Raw genomic sequence first — 22,748 nt, 5'->3', positions numbered from 1 at the left:
TTCCTGCGTTTTATAAGATCGTTATGTATATTGAATGTTTCCTTTATGAAAGTAAAGAAGAGAACTAGAATACTAATTCAAACAGCTGTGCTTTATTTTGCCTGGGGACCTAGAAAATATTGTTACCAAGATATGATGGTTAATTGAAGGTTATAACTGCAATACATTCCTTTCCCTGAAGGACTGTATCTAAACTTATTATGTGAGAAGAAACACTGACTGATCCTGAAAACTCGTAACACAGGACAGGAACTAACTGGTTTTAAAAAGTGAATATTTTATGATGGTCCCTGGGGAATTACATACTATTTGTATTGCCTTACAATAAAATATAAAGCTGTTGCTGGTGCAAGATACCTATTTATTTAAAAACACTGGGAATAAGCAGTTATTGTGGTTCTTCGTGTACACTGGAACCTCATTTGCTAGAGGGTATGTGCTTGTGACTCAGTATTTATTACTTAGCTTGTACTGAATTCTCTGCCTGACTGAGATCATTAAGCAACTGACAGGCTGTCTCTGTCCCTGCCCCTTTCTGCAGTAGCTGAGGGCAACAGAAATGATTCAGATGTCAGGCTAGAGGCAGGCATTATTGTTTAGTACACAGTCTGGTGGGGTAGTCATTTTAACACTTACTCAGATCATGCTAATATCTTGGGTAAGTATTTTAAAAACCAAATGAGGACTCCTGTTTCTGACAATATGATAGATTAGGTGTGAAGACAAATATCTTTTGGTTTAGACACCTAAAAATGCTAGATAAAATACCCCAATTTTTTTCACTTTGTTTTTGCTTTTGTTTCTAACATGAGATGATAGACCATTGGAGAGCAGAAATTACAAGAAAGTACAATTCTGGGGTGAAGGTAGGGAGAGAGGTGTGAACTAGTGTAGGAATATATGCCCCAAGGGTTTCTACTGACTATGGCAAGACCAGAGTATGGGTTTTCAATGGGCCACAAATTAAATGTCTGGGTCCAAAGTGGAGTGTGAGATCAGGCCATACACTCCTATATAAAGCCAATATCCCACGTGTGTGTCACTTTTACTGCATGAAAAATAAAATGATCTACCCCACAGAAATAAGCTTGCATGACTAGTCTTGGCTCTGGGTAGAAAAGGAAAAAAAGAAAAAGTCTTAAATGAGAACTTCTAATCAAAATTCCACATTTTCATATAAGTTTGGACTAGAACGGGCACTACTTTCATGCTCCTTGCACCCAAAAAGTAGTTAAAAAATGATCTTATACATGTAAAAGTATGAGATTAGATCACTCCCTAACAGCATACACAAAAATAAGCTCAAAATGGATTAAAGACCTAAATGTAAGGCCAGAAACTATCAAACTCTTAGAGGAAACATAGGCAGAACACTCTATGACATAAATCACAGCAAAATCCTTTCTGACCCACCTCCTAGAGTAATGGAAATAAAAACAAAAATAAACAAATGGGACTTAATGCAACTTCAAAGCTTTTGCACAGCAAAGGAAACCATAAACAAGACCAAAAGACAACCCTCAGAATGGGAGAAAATATTTGCAAATGAAGCAACTGACAAAGGATTAATCTCCAAAATTTACAAGCAGCTCATGCAGCTCAATAACAAAAAAACAAACAACCCAATCCAAAAATGGGCAGAAGATGTAAACAGACATTTCTCCAAAGAAGATATACAGACTGCCAACAAACACATGAAAGAATGCTCAACATCATTAATCATTAGAGAAATGCAAATCAAAACTACAATGAGATATCATCTCATACCAGTCAGAATGGCTATCATCAAAAAATCTAGAAACAATAAATGCTGGAGAGGGTGTGGAGAAAAGGGAACACTCTTGCACTGCTGGTGGGAATGTGAATTGGTTCAGCCGCTATGGAGAACAGGTTCCTTAAAAAACTACAAATAGAACTACCATATGACCCAGCAATCCCACTACTGGGCATATACCCTGAGAAAACCAAAATCCAAAAAGAGTCATGTACCAAAATGTTCATTGCAGCTCTATTTACAATAGCCCGGAGATGGAAACAACCTAAGTGCCCATCATCGGATGAATGGATAAAGAAGATGTGGCACATATATACAATGGAATATTACTCAGCCATAAAAAGGAACGAAATTGAGCTATTTGTAATGAGGTGGATAGACCTAGAGTCTGTCATACAGAGTGAAGTAAGTCAGAAAGAAAAAGACAAATACCGTATGCTAACACATACATATGGAATTTAAGAGGAAAAAAAAATGTCATGAAGAACCTAGGGGTAAGACAGGAATAAAGACACAGACCTACTGGAGAACGGACTTGAGGATATGGGGAGGGGGAAGGGTGAGCTGTGACAGGGCGAGAGAGAGTCATGGACATATACACACTAACAAACGTAAGGTAGATAGCTAGTGGGAAGCAGCTGCATGGCACAGGGATATTGGCTCGGTGCTTTGTGACCGCCTGGAGGGGTGGGATAGGGAGGGTGGGAGGGAGGGAGACGCAAGAGGGAAGAGATATGGGAACATATGTATATGTATAACTGATTCACTTTGTTATAAAGCAGAAACTAACACACCATTGTAAAGCAATTATATCCCAATAAAGATGTTAAAAAAAAAAATGATCTTAGGTTGGTGATGTTTCGAGGTGCCTGAGGAAAAGAAATGGAAAGCCTCTCTGGAAGAATACTTTAAATTAGTGCTTCTCAAATCTTCAAACTTGAGTATGCATGAGAGTCACTTGAGTATGCATAAGAGAATATGGTTAAAATAGATTCTTTGGGCCCACCCTCAGAGATTCTGATGCAGATGTTGCAGGGCCTGAAAATCTGCATTTCTAACATACTCACAGATGTTGCTAAAACTGCTGGTCCACTGAATAACACTGCTTCTAACACAGGTCTTAAAGAATCAGCACAGATAAAGTTTCAAGGAGTTAAGCTTATTAAAAACATGTTTTAAAAAATTCACCATGAGTCAGAGTAGGAAGAAACAGCAAAGTGTAGAATCAGACCCTTTACAAAGACTGTGGCTATAGGAATCATAATGTATCAAATACATCTACAGATTAATGTGGGTATTGAAAGTAGAAGGAATTAGGTTATCAAAGTTGACCATGTAGTTTTAAAACAAGAAATAGAACTTTTACAAATAAAAAAATGTAGTACTTGAAATTTAAAACTCAATGGACAGATTCAAACAAAAATTACATCAGTTTTTTTCACCTTCAGCATTATTGGCCGTTTTGGCCAGATAATTCTTTTTTGTGAAGTGTGCACTATGTATTATGAGATGTTTATCAGAATCTTTATTAACTACCAACTAGATGCAAATAGCAATTCCCAAGTCATGACAACCAAAAATTCCTCCAAACATTGCCAAATGCCCCCTGGTGGGCAAAGTTACCCCTGTTAAGAACCATGAAATAAGACACAGCTGAAAAAAGAAAAAGTGAAATGGAAGAGAATTAGGCAGAATACAGCATAGAAAGAGATGAAGAAATGAAAAATATGAAAGAAGTTGTCAAAAACAGAGGATAAACTGAGAAGCTCTATCATGCATCTTTTCAGTTTATAGAAGGAAAAATTAGAGAAAATGTGAAAGACACAATCTTTGAAGAAATAACCGTTGGAAAATTTCCAGAATAGACATAATATGCCAATTACATGATTCAGACTTAATGAAATATGAAATATAGGCTAGAAACTTTTTAGTGAAAGTGCAAAAGATCAATAATAAAGAGAAGATCAACAATAAAAGCAACTGGGAGAAGGAATTGGGGGAGACACATTACCTATAAAAGAATGTCAATTAAGCCAGAAGAGAAGGGGATAATATCTTTGAAGTACAGAAAGAAAATGTTAGCCTATGATTCTAATTCTATCAAAAGTATCTTTCAAGAATGAAACCAAAATAAAGACATTTTCAATTAAACTGTAGCTGAGAGAGCTACTGCCAGTTGATCATCACCAAAGAAGTGTCTGAAAGTTTTCCTTCAGGAGGATATAGATCTTAGAAAGGAATGTCTGAGATGCAAGGAAAAATGGTGAGCAAAGACTATGCTAAGCTTTTGGGCAAATTTAAAAATCATTTTCCTAACAATCAATAAAAATAATGTCTACTTTATCAATGTTAAAACAAAAATAAGAGAGAACTAAATCTTGAACAATAATTGGGGTTAAAACCCTCTACAGTCTTTTACTGTTTGAAAGAAGAGTAAAGATATTCATTAAATTTAGACTTTGTTGAGTTAAATATGCATGCAATTTAAAAAAATATAAATAGAATAATTTTAAAGCTGATAAAGAAAAATGAATAAAACAAAGCTAAACCAAACCAAAGCAAGAGAAATAAAACAAAATTCAACACTATTTGAAAGAAGGCATGAAATAATGAATATACAATGAAATAATGAAAAATGAAATAATGAAATAATGAAACATATACAATGAAATGATGAAAAATGTGGTAAGTAGGCAGAAGAAGACAGAAGTGAATCTATATAAGTAATCATAATCTGTGCAAATGTACCAAATTTTCTAGGGGAAAAAAAGGTCACTAAAATGTTATAAAAATTCCAATACTTGCTTTTTACAAGACACATATCTAAAACACAAAGATGTAGAAAAGTTGAAAGGAAAGAACTGGCAAAAAGACCAGACCAATGCTAATAAAACTGTTTCAGCTGTATTATTATCAAAGAAAAATATATCTTATATATGCTAGAAATAAACTGGGTAACTAGATAGTGATAAAAGGTTCATAGCACCAGATACTTGTCATACTTCTAAACGATCTGCCTCTAAATCAATAAAACAGAAATTGCTGGAACTACAAAATAAATGGACAAGTTTGTCATCATAGAGGAGATTTTAACACAACTTAGTGTTTGACAGATCAAGTAGTGAGGGGTAAAAATAAGAATACAGAAGACTTGAATATAAAACACTGCACCCTGATGGACCTAGAGGGTATTATGCTCAGTGAAATAAGTCAGACGGAAAAATCTGTATGATTTTACTGATATGGGGAATCTAAAAAACAAAAAAATGAACAAACAAAGCAAAATAGACTCACAGATACAGAGAATAAGCTAGTGGTTGCCAGAGGTGGGGATGGGAGGTTGAGGGGGGAACAGGGTTTGGGTAAAATAGGTGAAGGGCATTAAAAGTTTCATACTTCCAGTTATAAAATAAATAAGTCACTGGGATATAATATACAGTATAGGGAATACAGTCAATAATACTATAATAACTTTGTATGACAAAGTTGACAGATAGTTACTAGACTTACCGTGATCAATTCATAATGTATATAAATGCCAAATCACTGTGTTGTACACCTGAAATTAATATAATATTGTATGTCAACTATACTTCAATTAAAAAAAAAAGGAAAGAAAAGCCTCTATGTTGTGACCAACAACTGGAGAATGCACATTCTTTTCAACTACACATAGAACATTTACAAAAATTAATAATGCTCTAGTTCATGAAGCAAGTTTAAATTAATTCCAAAGAATCAGTATCTGAAAATGAAGTTAGAAATCAATAACAAATGGATACCTAACAAAACTCTGAAATTTATAAAACTGAAACACACACACTCATACATATATACATAACCCATGGAAAAGGAAACCATTAAATAAATTAAAAAGGACTTAAAAATAAACTGTAACATAAATACTACTTATCAAAATTTATGACATAATTGAAAGAGTACTTAGAGGGAAATGAATAGCTAAATGCTCAGTTTTTGAACAGAAAAAATAAAAGTATGAGCTAAGCAATCAACTAACAAGGTAAAATAATAATACAATGAATTCGGGCTTTCCTGGTGGCGCAGTGGTTGAGAGTCCGCCTGCCGATGCAGGGGACACGGGTTCGTGCCCCGGTCCGGGAAGATCCCACATGCCGCGGAGCGGCTGGGCCCGTGAGCCATGGCCGCTGAGCCTGTGCATCTGGAGCCTGTGCATCTGGAGCCTGTGCTCCGCAACGGGAGAGGCCACAGCAGTGAGAGGCCCGCATACCGCAAAAAATAATAATAATAATAAAATAATACAATGAATTCAAAGCAAGAAGGAGGAAAGAATAAAAATAAGGGCAGGATATACTCGATATTGTAATAACCTATAAGGGAAAAGAATCTGAAAAAGAATATTATACGTATATGTGTATTTATAACTGAATCACTTTGCTGTACACCTAAAACTACCACAACATTGTAAATCAACTATCCTTCAATAAAAACAATAATAAAGGCAGGAATTAATGAATTAGAGAACGAGATACGATAGAGAGAATCTCTATTGTACCATTAAAAAAGACTAATGAAATTGACAAATATCTGGCAAGCCTAATCAAGAAAAGAAAAGGAAATAATTTTAGGAATAAAAACAGAAAAAATAATTACAGATGCTGCAAAGATCAAAAACTAATAAAATGTTATGATCAATTTTAATCCAATAAATATGAAAATGCAGGTAAAACTGACAAATTGCTAAAAAGATTAAAATTCATTAAATGTACTCAAAGAAATAGAACTTTTGAATTATCAATTCAGATCTGAATTTCAATTTGAATTTTAATTATATCTAAATTTATCTGTGGACTCAATGTAATTCCAAGAATAAATCAAAATATTTTCATAGAAACTGACAAGCTAATTATAAAATTCACATGGAAGAGTAAGGAGCCAAGAACAACCTAGGTGATGTTCAAAGTTCAAGCTATTAAGACAGAGTAGACTAACTCAGAGCACACATGGAATGCAACAGAAAAAAAACTCAGACTTACACCCATGCATGCATAGAAACCTGACACATGATTAAGATGGTTGTTGCACATCAGATAAAAAAGTATGAATTAATCAATATATTATGCTAGAATAATTTTTTTTCATGTGAAAAGAAAAGAAAGAAAAAAAAATCCTGTTTTATACACACAATAAATTCTAGTTAAAGACCTAAATGTGAAATGCAGACTTTAAAATTTTTAGAGGAAAATTTAATATGTATTTATTACTACCTTGGGATTTCTTTGAAAAGACATAAAAATGCTAACCACTAAAGAAAATTTTTATAAATTAAATTACATTAAAAATTTCATTAACATACAGCATAAGGAAACAAAACAAAATGATATATTCTCTAGGGATACAAGCTCATGTGGTAAAATAAAGCAAGCACAGGGAAGAGTAAAACAAAGTTTAAGACAGCAGTGTCTTCTAGGAGGTAGGGGTGAGTAATTAGGGAAGGAGATACAGGGGACTTTAAAGAAAGTGGAAACGTCCTATTTTTTAAGATATGTGGTGGATATGTGACATTCAAATTTTTTCTTTAAACTCTACATATTCATGATATACATCCTTTTTATGTTACATTTCATAGAATGTTTTCAAACATTCAGTACAGGAATACCACTAGAATAAAGTGAATAATTTGACCATTTAGTTTTGGTTATTACTGGATTATTTCAACTTTCCTTATGATTCAAAAGAGGACACAATATTATTTTGCTTTGATAGTTCCTAGTCTGCATATATTCCTAACTCCTTGAGAAAAGCTAATATCCATTCATCACCAAGTAGTTTTATGATGGTAAACCCCAATGTGGATTACATGTGTTGCAGTGAACCTGAAAGTATGACTATATGGTAACCAAATGTTTCATTTTCCTCAAGGGTTCTAGTTTATGTCTAACTGGTATAATTATTGATAGCAATCCATTTCACTCTCAAAAGTGTCCCAATTTGGATAAAAATTATATAACCAGTCCTCCTAAAACTATCTATTTATGAAGCTATTATAATTTAACATGAATTAGGTTTTCTCTATCCACAGACTAAGGAGAAAACTATGATCCCATTGACTCTCTTATATTCATGAAACTGTTCCTAAAGCAAACTGACATTATGTGTTATTTATGCTAATAAATTACCAGTAAATTAGAAATCACTATGTCTGTACATGTTATATATTCAACTGGGTATAAAAGGATAGATAATTTCACCTGAAATATACATAAAATAGACAGAAGTGCCTTTTATTTGAACTATTTTTGTGCTTGTAGATTATATGAACCTAAAGATAAAATGAGTCCTTTATAAAACATATCTTTTTAAAAATACCTTACCGTTGCATTTATTAAATTTACACTGAAGAGGACGAGTGTGAGGAGGAGCTGTGCTGGACTAAAAACGGATCCAATTATCCCTTTGTAGTCATAGCAATAATGACAAGAGGACTGTTTAAAACAAAAACCTTCAGATTGGCAAGACTTTGAACATTGACACTTCTAGTACTTCTTTCATTTAATAATACTTTTTAATTCTGAAGAAAATTGGAAACTTGAAAACAATCACATATAAATTCTATGATGAAGGCAACGAAACAATGAAAACTGTTCCGAAATAAAATTACATCATAATGTAAACACTGTATTTAAGCTGCACTTAAAAAAATGAATGCGACATCCAACAAAAGCAAACAATAAAAGAGAGATGGGAGAAAGTGAAGGACTGGAAAGTGATGATGAACTGAAGACATTCATTTTCCCCTCCTCTCCCAAATGCTATCTGATGAAATGGTAGAATCTATACCTATGTATAAATCTGTATATCTGTACCTATATCTGCATCTGCATATCTATCTGACATCTATATCTATCTATCTGTCACCAATCTATCCATCGGTATCATTTATATCTATATATATTTCTATATTCGTATTTCTATCTCTCTATATTTATACACACACATATATATGACTAAAACCACAAATGTACTGGAAAACATATAGAATATAATTTTTTAAATATCTTTATTGGAATATAATTGCTTTACAGTGTTGTGTTAGTTTCTGCTGTATAACAAAGTGAATCAGCTATATGTATACATATATCCCCACATCCCCTCCCTCTTGCGTCTCCCTCCCACTCTCCCTATCCCACCCTCTGGGTGGTCACAAAGCACTGAGCTGATCTCCCTATGTGATGCAGCTGCTTCGCACTAGCCATCTATTTTACAGTTGGTAGTGTATATATGTCAATGTTACTCTCTCACTTCATCCCAGCTAACCCTTCCCCCTCCCCGTGACCTCAAGTCCATTCTCTATGTCTACGTCTTTACTCCTGCCCTGCCACTAGGTTCATCTACCTTTTTTTTTAGATTCCATATATATGCATTAGCATATGGTATTTGTTTTTCTCTTTCTGACTTACTTCACTCTGTATGACAGACTCTATGTCCATCCACCTCACTACAAATAACTCAATTTCATTTCTTTTTATGGCTGAGTAATATTCCATTGTATATATGTGCCACATCTTCTTTATCCATTCATGTTGATGGACATTTAGGTTGCTTCCATGGCCTGGCTATTGTATACAGTGCTGCAATGAACATTGAGTACGTCTCTTTTTTTCCGGTACGTGGGCCTCTCACTGTTGTGGTCTCTCCCATTGTGGAGCACAGGCTCTGGACGCGCAGGCTCAGCAGCCATGGCTCACGAGCCCAGCCGCTCCCCGGCATGTGGGATCTTCCCGGACCAGGGCATGAACCTGTGTCCCCTGCATCGGCAGGCGGACTCTCAACCACTGTGCCACCAGGGAAGCCCACATGTCTCTTTTTGAATTATGGTTTTCTCAGGCTATTTGGGGTCTTTTGTGTTTCCATACGAATTGTAAAATTTTTTGTTCTATTTCTGTGGAGAATGCCATTGGTAGTTTGATAGGTATTGCCTTGAATCTGTAGATTGCTTTGGGTAGTATAGTCATTTTCACAATACTGGTTCTTCCAGTATAAGAACATGGTATGTTTCTCCATCTGTTTATGTCATCTTTGATTTCTTTCATCAGTGTCTTACAGTTTTCTGAGTACAAGTCTTTCGCCTCCTTAGGCAGGTTTATTCCTAGGTATTTTATTCTTTTTGTTACAATGGTGAATGGGATTGTTTCCTTAATTTCTCTTTCTGATCTTTTGTTGGTGGTGTATAGGAATGCCAGATATTTCTGAGCATTAATTTTGTATCCTGCAACCTTACCAAATTAATTGATTAGTTCTAGTAGTTTTCTGGTGGCATCTTTAGTATTTTCTATGTATAGTATCATGTCATCTGCAAACAGTGACAGTTTTACTTCTTCTTTTCCAATTTGTATTCCTTTATTTCTTTTTCTTCTCTGATTGCCGTGTCTAGGACTTCCAAAACTATGTTGAATAAGAGTGGCGAGAGTGGACATCCTTGTCTTGTTCCTGATCTTAGTGGAAATGCTTTCAGTTTTTCACAATTGATTATGCTGCTTGCTGTGGGTTTGTCGTATATGGCCTTTATTATGTTGAGGTAGGTTCCCTCTATGCCCATTTTCTGGAGAGTTTTTATCATAAATAAGTGTTGAATTTTGTCAAAAGCTTTTTCTGCATCTATTGAGCTGATCATATGTTCTTTATTCCTTAATTTGTTAATATGGTTTATCACATCAATTGATTTGCATATATTGAAGAATCCTTGCATCCCTGGGATAAACCCCACTTGATCATGGTGTATGATCCTTTTAATATGTTGTTAGATTCTGTTAGCTAGTATTTTGTTCAGGATTTTTGCATGTATGTTCATCAGTGATATTGATCTATAACTTCCTTTTTTTGTGATATCTTTTTCTGGCTTTGGTATCAGGGTGATGGTGGCCTACAATCAAGATTACTCTACCCAGCAAGGATCTCATTCAGATTTAACAGAGAAATCAAAAGCTTCTCAGAGAAGCAAAAGATAAGAGAATTCAGCACCACCAAACCAGCTTTACAACAAATGCTAAAGAAACTTCTCTAGGCAGGAAACACAAGAGAAGAAAAAGATCCACAAAAACAAACCCAAAACAATTAAGAAAAGGGTAATAGGAACATACATGTTGATAATAACCTTGAATGTGAATGGATTAAATGGCACAACCAAAAGACACAGACTGGCTGAATGGATACAAAAATAAGACCCATATATATGCTGTCTACAAGAGAACCTCTTCAGACCTAGGGATACATACAGATTGAAGGTGAATTGATGGAAAAAGATATTCCATGCAAATGGAAATCAAAAGAAAGCTGGAGTAGCAATACTCATATCAGATAAAATAGACTTTAAACTAAAGACTGTTACAAGAGATAAGGAAGGGCACTACATAATGATCAAGGGATCAATCCAAGAAGAAGATATTACAATTATAAATGTTTATGCACCCAACATAGGAGCACCTCAATACATAAGGCAAATGCTAACAACAATGAAAGGGGAAATCAACAGTAACACAATAATAGTAGGGGACTTTAACACCCCACTTACACCAATGGATAGATCATCCAAACAGAAAATAAATAAGGAAACACAGTCTTTAAATGACACAATAGACCAGATAGATTTAATTGATATTTATAGGACATGCCACTGGAAAGTGGCACAATACACTTTCTGCTCAAGTGCACATGGAACATTCTCCAGGATAGATCACATCTTGGGTCACAAATCAAGCCTTGGAAAATTTAAGAAAATTGCAATCGTATCAAGCATCCTTTCTGACCACAACACTATGAGATTGGAAATCAATTACAGGAAAAAAAAACTGTAAAAAACACAGATACATGGAGGTTAAACACTGTGCTACTAAATAACCAAGAGATCACTGAAGAAATCAAAGTAGAAATAAAAAAATACATAGAAACAAATGACAATGAAAACACGATGACCCAAAATGTATGGGATGCAACAAAAGCAGTTCTAAGAGGGAAGTTTATAGCATTTCAATCTCATCTCAAGAAACAAGAAAAATCTCAAATAAACAATCTAAACTTACAGCTAAAGCAACTAGAGAAAGAACAAAAAAACCCAAATCCAGTAGAAGGAAAGAAATCATAAAAATCAGAGCAGAAATTAATGAAAGAGAAATGAAGAAAACAATAGCAAAGATCCATAAAACTAAAATCTGGTTCTTTGAGAAGATAAACAAAATTGATAAACCCTTAGCCAGACTCATCGAGAAAAAAAGGGAGAGGATACAAATCAATAAAATTAGAAATGAAAAAGGAGAAATCACAACTGACACCACAGAAATACAAAGGATTATAAAAGACTACTACAAATAACTATATGCCAATAAAGTGGACAACCACGAAGAAATGGACAAATTCTTGGAAAGGTACAATTTTCCCAGACTGAACCAGGAAGAATTAGAAAACATAAACAGACCTATCACAAGTAATGAAATTGAAACTGTAATTAAAATCTTCCAACAAACAAAAGTCCAGGATCAGATGGCTTCACAGATGAATTCTATCAAACATTTAGAGAAGAGCTAACACTGATCCTTCTCAAACTCTACCAAAAAATTGCAGAGGGAGGAACACTCCCAAATTCATTCTAGAACATATTTAAAAGTGAAGCATTTCTGAAAGTCAGGAAGCAGATGAGATCAGCTATTAAGTGAAACCAAACACAGAGGATACAAAAGTTAATAACACATTTAATAGAAGACAACTTGTGAATGTTAGAGTAATCTCAAGGGTCTCCTAACCCAAAGAGACAGGTATGAACAACTGCAATTGCCAAACTTGCACAATGATGGTAAAAACAGGATGTTACTATGATTCAAACATATTGGACATGCAGCTATATTTTCCTTCGTCTCACTTCTCTTGCCAGTATTCACCAGTGACTTCAATTCCTTCACTTTTCTATACCTGAGAAACTGAAGTTGAATGTACCCTCATTTGGGGACCATGTCCTGGCTTAACCCTTTCCTTTTATATCAACAAATAAGACAATGAATGTGAAGGTGCTTCATTAACTATGACATACAATGAAAATGTTACTTTTGTTATCTTCTACCACCACCTCTCTCACCACTGCCGCCACCACCACACCACCACCATGACTACCATCACCACCAACATTACCACCACCATGAGTACCACCACCACCATCACCACCTATCCCTTTTTTTTTTCAACCAACCAGGTCTACCTAGATTCTGTCTCTGTTTCCTTTAAACCGTGACTGATTCTGACCTCTGGACACTCCTTGGCCTTGACCTAGAATCAAAGATTCTCAGGTACGAAAGAAACTCATACTAACCACCCCCTTCGTGAGTCTCCCTGTACTTCCCCATTGAGTCCAGTGTAGTGACAAAGAGCTAATTACTTCTCAATGTATCTACTTCATCACTGGACATCTATAGTGATCAGAAAATGCTTCTTTACTTTGAAGCTTGAAGACACCACTTATAAGTATAAACCCCCTTTATTTATTGCCATGAGATTAATAAGATTGAGAAGGTCAAGCAGGGCCAGAGTTGGTCCAACAGAAAGGGAAGGAAGGAGAATCTAGTGATCTGGTAACTACCTGGCCATAGTCTTATTTGGAGGAAGTAAAATAAATTTTAAATGTTTTCTGGAATTCAGCCATGAAATAAATCTCCTTGAAAACTCTAAGCATTATAGCAGTTGGAAATCATATAGGTAAGGAACCATCTGATGAGAGGGAATGAAATTCCAGCATCCAAGAGACTGATTATTTTAAGAAGAATATTGATGAATACATTTATAATCTCCACTCAGAAGCCAGTATTAATTTGTTTGATTAGGATTATTTTTTTTAAAGAACCTATTGATAACACAATTTTATTTATTACTTTAAAATATATTTATTTATTTATTTTTGGCTGCTTTGGGTCTTCATTGCTGCATGTGGGCTTTCTCTAGTTGCAGCAAGCAGGAGCTACTTTTTGTTGCAGTGCACGGGCTTCTCATTGCGGTAGCTTCCCTTGTTGCAGAGCACAGGCTCTAGGTGCACGGGCTTCAGTAGTTGTGGCTTGCAGGCTCTAGAGCACAGGCTCAGTAGTTGTGGTGAACGGGCTTAGTTGTTCCAGGGCATGTGGGATCTTCCTGGACCAGGGCTCAAACCCATGTCCCCTGAATTGGCAGGAGGATTCTTAACCACTGTGCCATCAGGGAAAGCCCTTGACTGGGATTATTTTTTAAACTTTCAAATGTATCACTCTCTTTGTGACAAGCCTCCTGTTTCTCCCATGACCACATATCTTATAAAGCTTAAAAGCTTTTTATGTAGGAAGCAGTTATTCCTTCTGTTTTTACACCATCAATGATAATAAAATCATTCCAACTACTTTATTAAAGAGTTTCTCTTTGCCAATGATAATACATTGAGATTGTGTTCTTCCCATTTTTTGTTTCATGGGTGGGTTTTGGGGGAGTTCATGAACCTTCTGATATTACAGGCTGAATTTTGTCTGTAAGTGTAATTCTCTCCATAGCTTTCATTCAGTTCTTAAAGAGTTTATGTCTCCAAAATGTTAAGAATCACTGGTTTAGTGGGTGAATGTGTAGTGTGAATCTTTAAAGTTGAAAATCTCCTGTATGTTCCTATTATAAATTCATCATGTATTCACATGATCTTTTTTTTAAAAAAATGATTCAATTACTTTTGGACCATTAGAAATCATTTGCCTCTTCCTTATTATGGAGACCATATATATTTAAGTACATTTTCAGTGTATCAAGAGACACTCTTTCCGATTTACCTAAATAACTTTTTTTTTTTTTTTACAGAGAAAGTACACGGTATTGCCAAAAGAGTCCTGAATAGAATCAGAAGGTTCTTCTCTGAGCCCAGTTTTCACTTCAACTGGCTTATATGACCTTGAACAAAGTCACCTTAGCTCTTGGGGCTTTTGTTCTCTCATGTGGAAAATGCGTGAATGAAAAGAGTGGCTTGGAGTCCAGTACGTGATATGCATTCATGTGGAGACTTCACTCATGATCTCTGAAAAAGTTGTGGGTGTGGGGCTGAGGCTTTCCAGAAGAGGGAAGGACAATCCATTCTCTCTGTCATCAGGTGCTTATTTTACTGACAGTTGTCCAAATGCTATTATCCTATCATTGTCCAATTTGTATGGGCAGCCGTGCCTCTATCTTTCTCTTTCAACAGTAAGTTGAAGTAACATGATTCATTATTATCATTTTCCTTACACTCAGACAGTTGCTGGAGAAATTTGATGTCTCACTTGTCTAAAAATTTTCCAAAGTATCTGTGACTTTAGGATTGAAACAAAGATGGACATAATAGTACATCTGGAACACTGTAGCATAAACTACCCATAAAGTTCTAATGCACCATAGTTATTGTGTATTTAACCATTGTTCAACTAGTTTGTGTCATCTTCACTTTCTTAATCACATTTAAACTATCAGGTTTAAAATACAGAATTTCTTATTTTTCACATTTTAAAATTCCTATAGTGATCTCACATAATTTTTTAATGAGAGAGTCAACATGGTATTGTACCAAATATAAGGTCTGTTCTAATCTGGCTCTCTCCTTTCCTGGCTTTGAACCCTGGCCAGTTGGTGATTAAGAAGAACCATGCATGACTCAAAAGAGTGACAGGCTGGTTTCCTCTCTCCCACTTAGAAAACAAGAAATTGGCTCTCTGCCTTGTCAGCTCTCTTGCTTTAGACAGGCATCTCATTGTTCTTTAATTGTTTGATTGCCACCTGCCTCAGCTCTCCTGGAGACGTGTGACTTTCTACATTTTACAGTCATGATAGCATATATCAGTACACATTAAACACTTTGGAATTAAAAAAAAATACTTTCAAAGACCAATGTCCAGGAATCGGAAACTGACTGAAAAATCTTAAATAACCACAGGTCATCATTCTGGGTGATTACAGTGGTATTTGCATTTTCAGCTTAAGTGAAGCTACATACCTTGCTGGTCACTAAATATCGTGAGAGCAAAAGCTATTAATGTCACAGAAAAATGTCATGAATTATATTAAATAGTTTGGACTATTTTCCAAGGTAAAATATGAGTGGCCAGTGGTTACATATTCATGTGTTATAAAAAGGGATCATTTGTAGGCAGGCTAAAGGGTTTTTGTTGTAAAAATGTCTATTTTAGTTTTTCTTCTTAAAATGTGAATACAGAAAACTTTTACTTCTTGATATTTACTTGGAATTTTGTACCCAGTATTTATAGAGCATATGAAGAATTTATTAAACCAGAAGATAAATAAAGGAAATTGAAAGATTGTGTTCAAAACTCATATCTGGGTCTCGTTTATTTGACAAAAATACTTTCTAAACAAGTTCCACATTATACTCTTGAATCTCTTACATGTGTATAAGGCTACACAATGTTCAAGGTGCTTCTGTGCAATTAATTTCAATTGATCCTTGCTTCATATTTTCACTCAATTAATATGCAATTAACTCAAGACAGAGTTTAAAGGACTAATACATGACAGACATGACTAATAATGTAATAATAATAATGACCTACTTTATTGAGCAACTGCTATATTTCAGGCAATATGATAAGGACTTTACATCTAATATCTCATTTAATCCTCACAGTAACCCTAGGAGGTAGGCATAATATTATTATTACTCTTAATGTCATTTTACAGGGTTTAGCTAATAAATGTCAGAGTGATTTTAACCCAGGCAGTCTCATTCCAGAATCCTCATATACTGTTAATCATGATGCTGTACAGAATATATTTACTAAGATTTTTTCCCCTTTCTTTTCTTCTTTCACCTTACTACCTTTTCCCCTCCTCTTGCCTCTAATGCTGAAGAAAAAAAAAAAAAAAAGACCAAAAACGTAACCCCATAGTTAGGCTTTGGAGTAGGGATTCATGCTTTCCTCCATTAGCAGAATTAACTGGAATGGGATACAGGGTGAGAAAATTCTTCCAACAACTTACAAGATCCAAGGCGGCTGCCAAGATCGATGCATCAGGAATTGTCCCTGGCTCACAGCAGTTTAACAGAAACTGAAAGCGCTTCATGCCTTGTCGGATTGCTCCAAGATTCACCACGTTTTTGCTTTTTCCACCATCTTGGTTGGAAGACAGATGGTCATCAAAACTGTGGCAACCTGTAGGGGTTTTCCCATGTTGGAGGAATGAAGGAGAGAGAGTGTAATGGTTGTAGATTAAAAAAGAGCTTTGAAGTTTCAACAATGCATTTTCTATAGTGTTGGCCTAAGAACTTTTTCCTGAACTACACTTCCCTCCTCTCTAATGCTTGATTTGGACACCTTGACTTTTAGGAATCTGATGACACATAGCATATGCTAATAAGGGGTCTTATATAACTATTTTAATATAGGGTCTGATCCATAGAGAACAGACTTGTGGTTGCCAAGGGGGAGGGGTGGGTGAGGGAGGGATGGATTGGGAGTTAGGGATTAGCAGATGCAAACTATTATATATAGAATGGATAAACAACAAGGTCCTACTGTATAGCACAGGGAACTATATTCAATATCCTGTGATAAACCATAATGGAAAAGAATGTGAAAAACAATGTACCTATATATACGTATGTATATATATATGTATATATATGTATGAATGTATATATATATATGAATCACTTTGCTGTATAGCAGAAATTAACACAACATTGTAAATCAACTATGCAGCAATAAATTTTAAAAATTAAAAATTAAAAAAAATAGATAAATATAGGGTCTAATCATTTTGCTTTCAGGTCTCTTCTCTAATACTGTTAAGAGGATTATTTAAGATGATTCTGCCTGTAACTAACTTCTGTTTTTATGGAAGATGCAAAATCACTGTGCAATTTCAGATCTGTTACAAAAAACTGATATCAAAGACAGTATCTTGATATCTTAGTTACAATGCAAAGAATCACTGATTATTAGAGTTGTAAAGGACTTGAGAGGTTGGTCATTTAATGCCAGGATTTCCAAACCTGCCTGTGCATCAGAATTATCTGGGCAGTTTTTGAATCTTATTCAGAAGTTCAGAACCAGAGTCTCTGAAAGAGGAGTGTAAGAATGCGTGCTCTGTAAAGCCTCACAGATGATAAGGATGCAGCCAGCCTGACCCCACACGGTGGTCAGAGGTTTAGGAACCACTGACTCATCCTCACTTATTTTTCCATAGTTAAACTGCATACGAATGAGAATCAGTCTAGAGCTTCTTAAAATGCAGACTATCAGATCTCATCGCTAGAGATATGGATTCCATAGGTCTGCAGGCTATGTATATTTTTAACAAACATGCCACATGATTTTAATACAGAAAGTCTAAGGATCACACATTAAGGAAGAATAATACAAAGCATTTTTTTCATTTCTTTTAACCCCATGTACGTTTTTAAAAACCTAAGTATCTCATAGCTTTTCTATAGCTTCTAGTATATATATATATATATATATATATACACACACACACACACACATATATATGTATATATATACACATATATATGTGTATATATATATATAATATTTAGTTTATCTTATATAATGCTATAATATTGAATATAGTTTTAAACACCAAGCCCAAATTACTTCCCATAACTCTGAAATGTACTTTCAGCACCTAAGAATATACCCCCTGATTTAGTGCTTGGCTTAATGTGTCCTGACACCATTTGCAATGTTGCCAACTCTAGGTCCTCACTAAGTCACAGATCCCATTACAGGAAACGGCTTTCTCACCTCTTCTGTCAAAAATACCTTGATACCTCCCACCCACTGCCCCACTTTCCCACTTGCTGCCTCAACACAAAAAAAGTGGCCCCACATAGCCTTTGCTCTCAACTAAGGTGCCCTATACGCAAGCAGGTCATGATTGGTGGTTGCAGATGTACGGTGAATAATCTGTTCCTATTAATAAACACTAATGTTCACAAATTTGCATTTAAAAATCAGATCCAGAGTTGGATGTACCCCTTTAATAACTTGCATTCTTTGTAAATAAAAGGGCGATATTTACAATTATGAGCTTGGTTTACCATGAAAGTATGTACTAGTGGAAAAAGGTGAGCACCTGTTCTTTTAGAAAACACAACCTTTGGAAGCAGTTCAAGCTTGGGGAAAAGATTCCTTTGGACTTTATTACCACAAGATAAAAAATTATGGCATGGGGCTTGAACCAAGATGGCGGAGTAGAAAGACGTGCTCTCACTCCCTCTTGTGAGAACACCAGAATCACAGCTAGCTGCTGGACAATCATCAACAGGAAGACACTGGAACTCACCAAAAAAGGTACCCCACATCCAAAGACAAAGGAGAAACCACAATGAGACGATAAGAGGAGCGCAATCACAGCAAAATCAAATCCCAGAATCGCTGGGTGGGTGACTCACAGACTGGAGAACACTTATACCACAGAAGTCCACCCAATGCAGTGAACGTTCTGAGCCCCACATCAGGCTTCCCAACCTGGGGGTCCGGCAATGGGAGGAGGAATTCCTAGAGAATCAGACTTTGAAACCTAGTGGGATATGATTGCAGAACTTTGACAGGACTGGGGGAAACAGAGACTCCACTCTTGCAGGGCACACATAAAGTAGTGTGCGCATCAGGACCCAGGGGAAGGAGCAGTGACCCCATAGGAGACTGAATCAGACCTACCTGCTAGTGTTGGAGGGTCTCCTGCAGAGGCAGGGGGTGGCTGTGGCTCACCGTGGGGACAAGAACACTGGCAGCAGAATTTCTGGAAAGTACTCCTTGGTGTGAGCCCTCCAAGAGTCTGCCATTAGCCCTACCAAAGAGCCCAGGTAGGCTCCAGTGTTGGGTTGCCTCAGGCCAAACAACCAACAGGGAGGGAACCGAGCCCCACCCATCAGCAGACAAGCGGATTAAAGTTTTACTGTGCTCTGCCCACCAGAGCAACAGCCAGCTTTACCCACCACCAGTCCCTCCCATCAGGAAACTTGCACAAGCCTCTTAGACAGCCTCATCCACCAGAGGGCAGACAGCAGAAGCAAGAAGAACTACAATCCTGCAGCCTGTGGAACAAAAACCACATTCACAGAAAGATAGACAAGATGAAAAGGCAGAGGGCTATGTACCAGATGAAGAACAAGATAAAACCCCAGAAAAACAACTAAATAAAGTGGAGATAGGCAACCTTCCAGAAAAAGAATTCAGAATAATGATAGTGAAAATGATCCAGGACCTCAGACAAACAATGGAGGCAAAGATTGAGAAGATGCAAGAAATGTTTAACAAAAACCTAGAAGAATTAAAGAAGAGATATGAACAATACAATAACTGAAATGAAAACTACACCAGAAGGAATGAATAGCAGAATAACTGAGGCAGAAGAACTGATAAGTGACCTGGAAGGCAGAATGGTTGAATTCACTGCTGCAGAACAGAATAAAGAAAAAAGAATGAAAAGAAATGAAGACAACCTAAGAGACCTCTGGGACAACATTAAACGCAACAACATTCGCATTATAAGGGTCCCAGAAGGAGAAGAGAGAGAGAAAGGACCTGAGAAAATATTTGAAGAGATTACAGTCGAAAACTTCCCTAACATGGGAAGCAAAAAAGCCACCCAAGTCCAGGAAGTGCAGCGAGTCTCATACAGGATAAACGCAAGGAGAAACACGCCAAGACACATAGTAATAAAACTGGCAAAAATTAAAGACAAAGAAAAATTATTGAAAGCAGAAAGGGAAAAATGACAAATAACATACAAGGGAACTCCCATAAGGTTAACAGCTGATTTCTCAGCAGAAACTCTACAAGCCAGAAGGTAAAGTGATGAAAGGGAAGAACCTACAACCAAGATTACTCTACCTGGCAAGGATCTCATTCAGATTTGATGGAGAAATCAAAAGCTTTACAGACAAGCAAAAGCTAAGAGAATTCAGCACCACCAAACCAGCTCTACAACAAATGCTAAAGTAACTTCTCTAAGTGGGAAACACAAGAGAAGAAAAGGACCTACAAAAACAAACCCAAAACAATTAAGAAAACGGTCATAGGAACATACATATAGATAATTACCTTAAACGTGAATGTATTAAATGCTCCAACCAAAAGACACAGACTTGCTGAATGGATACAAAAACAAGACTCATATATATGCTGTCTACAAGAGACCCACTTCAGACCTAGGGACATATACAGACTGAAAGTGAGGGGATGGAAAAAGATATTCCATGCAAATGGAAATCAAAAGGAAGCTGGAGTAGCAATACTCATATCAGATAAAATAGACTTTAAAATAAAGAATGTTAGGGCTTCCCTGGTGGCGCAGTGGTTGAGTCCACCTGCCAATGCAGGGGACATGGGTTCATGCCCTGGTCTGGGAAGATCCCACATGCCGCGGAGTGGCTAGACCCGTGAGCCATGGCCGCTGAGCCTGCGCATACAGAGGCTGTGCTCCACAACGGGAGAGGCCACAACACTGAGAGGCCCACGTACTGCAAGAAAATAAATAAATAAAGAATGTTACAAGAGACAAGGAAGGACACTACATAATGATCAAGGGATCAATCCAAGAAGAAGATATAGCAATTATAAATATATATGCACCCAACACAGGAGCACCTCAATACATAAGGCAACTGCTAACAGCTGTAAAAGAGGAAATCGACAGTAAAACAATAATAGTGGGGGACTTTAACACCTCACTTACACCAATGGATAGATGATCCAAAATGAAAATAAATAAGGAAACAGAAGCTTTAATAGACACAATAAACCAGATAGATTTAATTGATATTTATAGGACATTCCATCCAAAAACAGCAGATTACACTTTCTTCTCAAGTGTGCACGGAATGTTCTCCAGGATAGATCACATCTTGGGTCACAAATCAAGCCTCAGTAAATTTAAGAAAACTGAAATCATATCAAGCACCTTTTCTGACCACAACGCTATGAAACTAGATATCAATTACAGGGGAAAAAACGTAAAAAACACAAACACATGGAGGCTAAACAATACACTACCAAATAACCAAGAGATCACTGAAGAAATCAAAAAATACCTAGAGACAAATGACAATGAAAACATGACAATCCAAAGCCTGTGGGATGCAGCAAAAGAAGTTCTAAGAGGGAAGTTTATAGCTATACAAGCCTACCTCAAGAAACAAGAAAAATCTCAAGTAAACAATCTAACCTTACAACAAAAGGAACTAGAGAAAGAAGAACAAACAAAACCCAAAGTTGGCAGAAGGAAAGAAATAATAAAGATCAGAGCAGAAATAAATGAAATAGAAACAACGAAAACAGTGGCAAAGATTAATAAAAACAAAAGCTGGTTCATTGAAAGATAAACAAAATTGATAAACCATTAGCCAGACTCATCAAGAAAAAGAGGGAGAGGACTCAAATCAATAAAATTAGAAATGAAAAAGGAGAAGTTACAACAGACACTGCAGAACTACAAAACATCCTAAGAGACTACTACAAGCAACTCTATGCCAATAAAATGGACAACCTGGAAGAAATGGAAAAGTTCTTAGAAAGGTATAACCTTCCAAGACTGAACCAGGAAGAAACAGAAAATATGAACAGACCAATCACAAGCAATGAAATTGATACTGTGATTAAAAATCTTCCAACAGGGCTTCCCTGGTGGCACAGTGGTTGGGACTCCGCCTGCCAATGCGGGGCGCGTGGGTTTGTGCCCCAGTCCGGGAGGATCCCACATGCCGTGGAGCGGCTGGGCCCATGAGCCATAGCCACTGAGCCTGCGTGTCTGGAGCCTGTGCTCCGCAGCGGGAGAGGCCATGGAAGTGAGAGGCTCGCGTACCACCAAAAAAAAAAAAATCTTCCAACAAACAAAAGTCCAGGACCAGATGGCTTCACAGATGAATTCTATCAAACATTTAGAGAAGAGCTAACACCCATCCTTCTCAAACTCTTTCAAAAAATTGCAGAGGAAGGAACACTCCAAAACTCAT

The 22,748-nt window shown here is 36.3% G+C and overlaps 1 protein-coding gene across 8 annotated transcripts in view; it reads right to left on the bottom strand.

Annotated features, from left to right (window-relative positions):
- Positions 1-22,748, bottom strand: part of UNC80 (unc-80 homolog, NALCN channel complex subunit) — a 242,990-nt gene that overhangs the window by 140,699 nt on the left and 79,543 nt on the right. For all 8 annotated transcript variants that reach the window (XM_049712089.1, XM_049712087.1, XM_049712088.1 and 5 more), the window contains exon 22: positions 16,766-16,938. In XM_049712089.1, coding sequence (XP_049568046.1) covers positions 16,766-16,938 — 173 coding nt within the window. The remainder of the gene's footprint in view (positions 1-16,765; positions 16,939-22,748) is intronic.

This window comes from Orcinus orca, chromosome 7, assembly GCF_937001465.1.
Source record: "Orcinus orca chromosome 7, mOrcOrc1.1, whole genome shotgun sequence".
NCBI classification, from domain to species: Eukaryota; Metazoa; Chordata; class Mammalia; order Artiodactyla; family Delphinidae; genus Orcinus; species Orcinus orca.
This window is presented reverse-complemented; position numbering and strand designations above follow the sequence as displayed.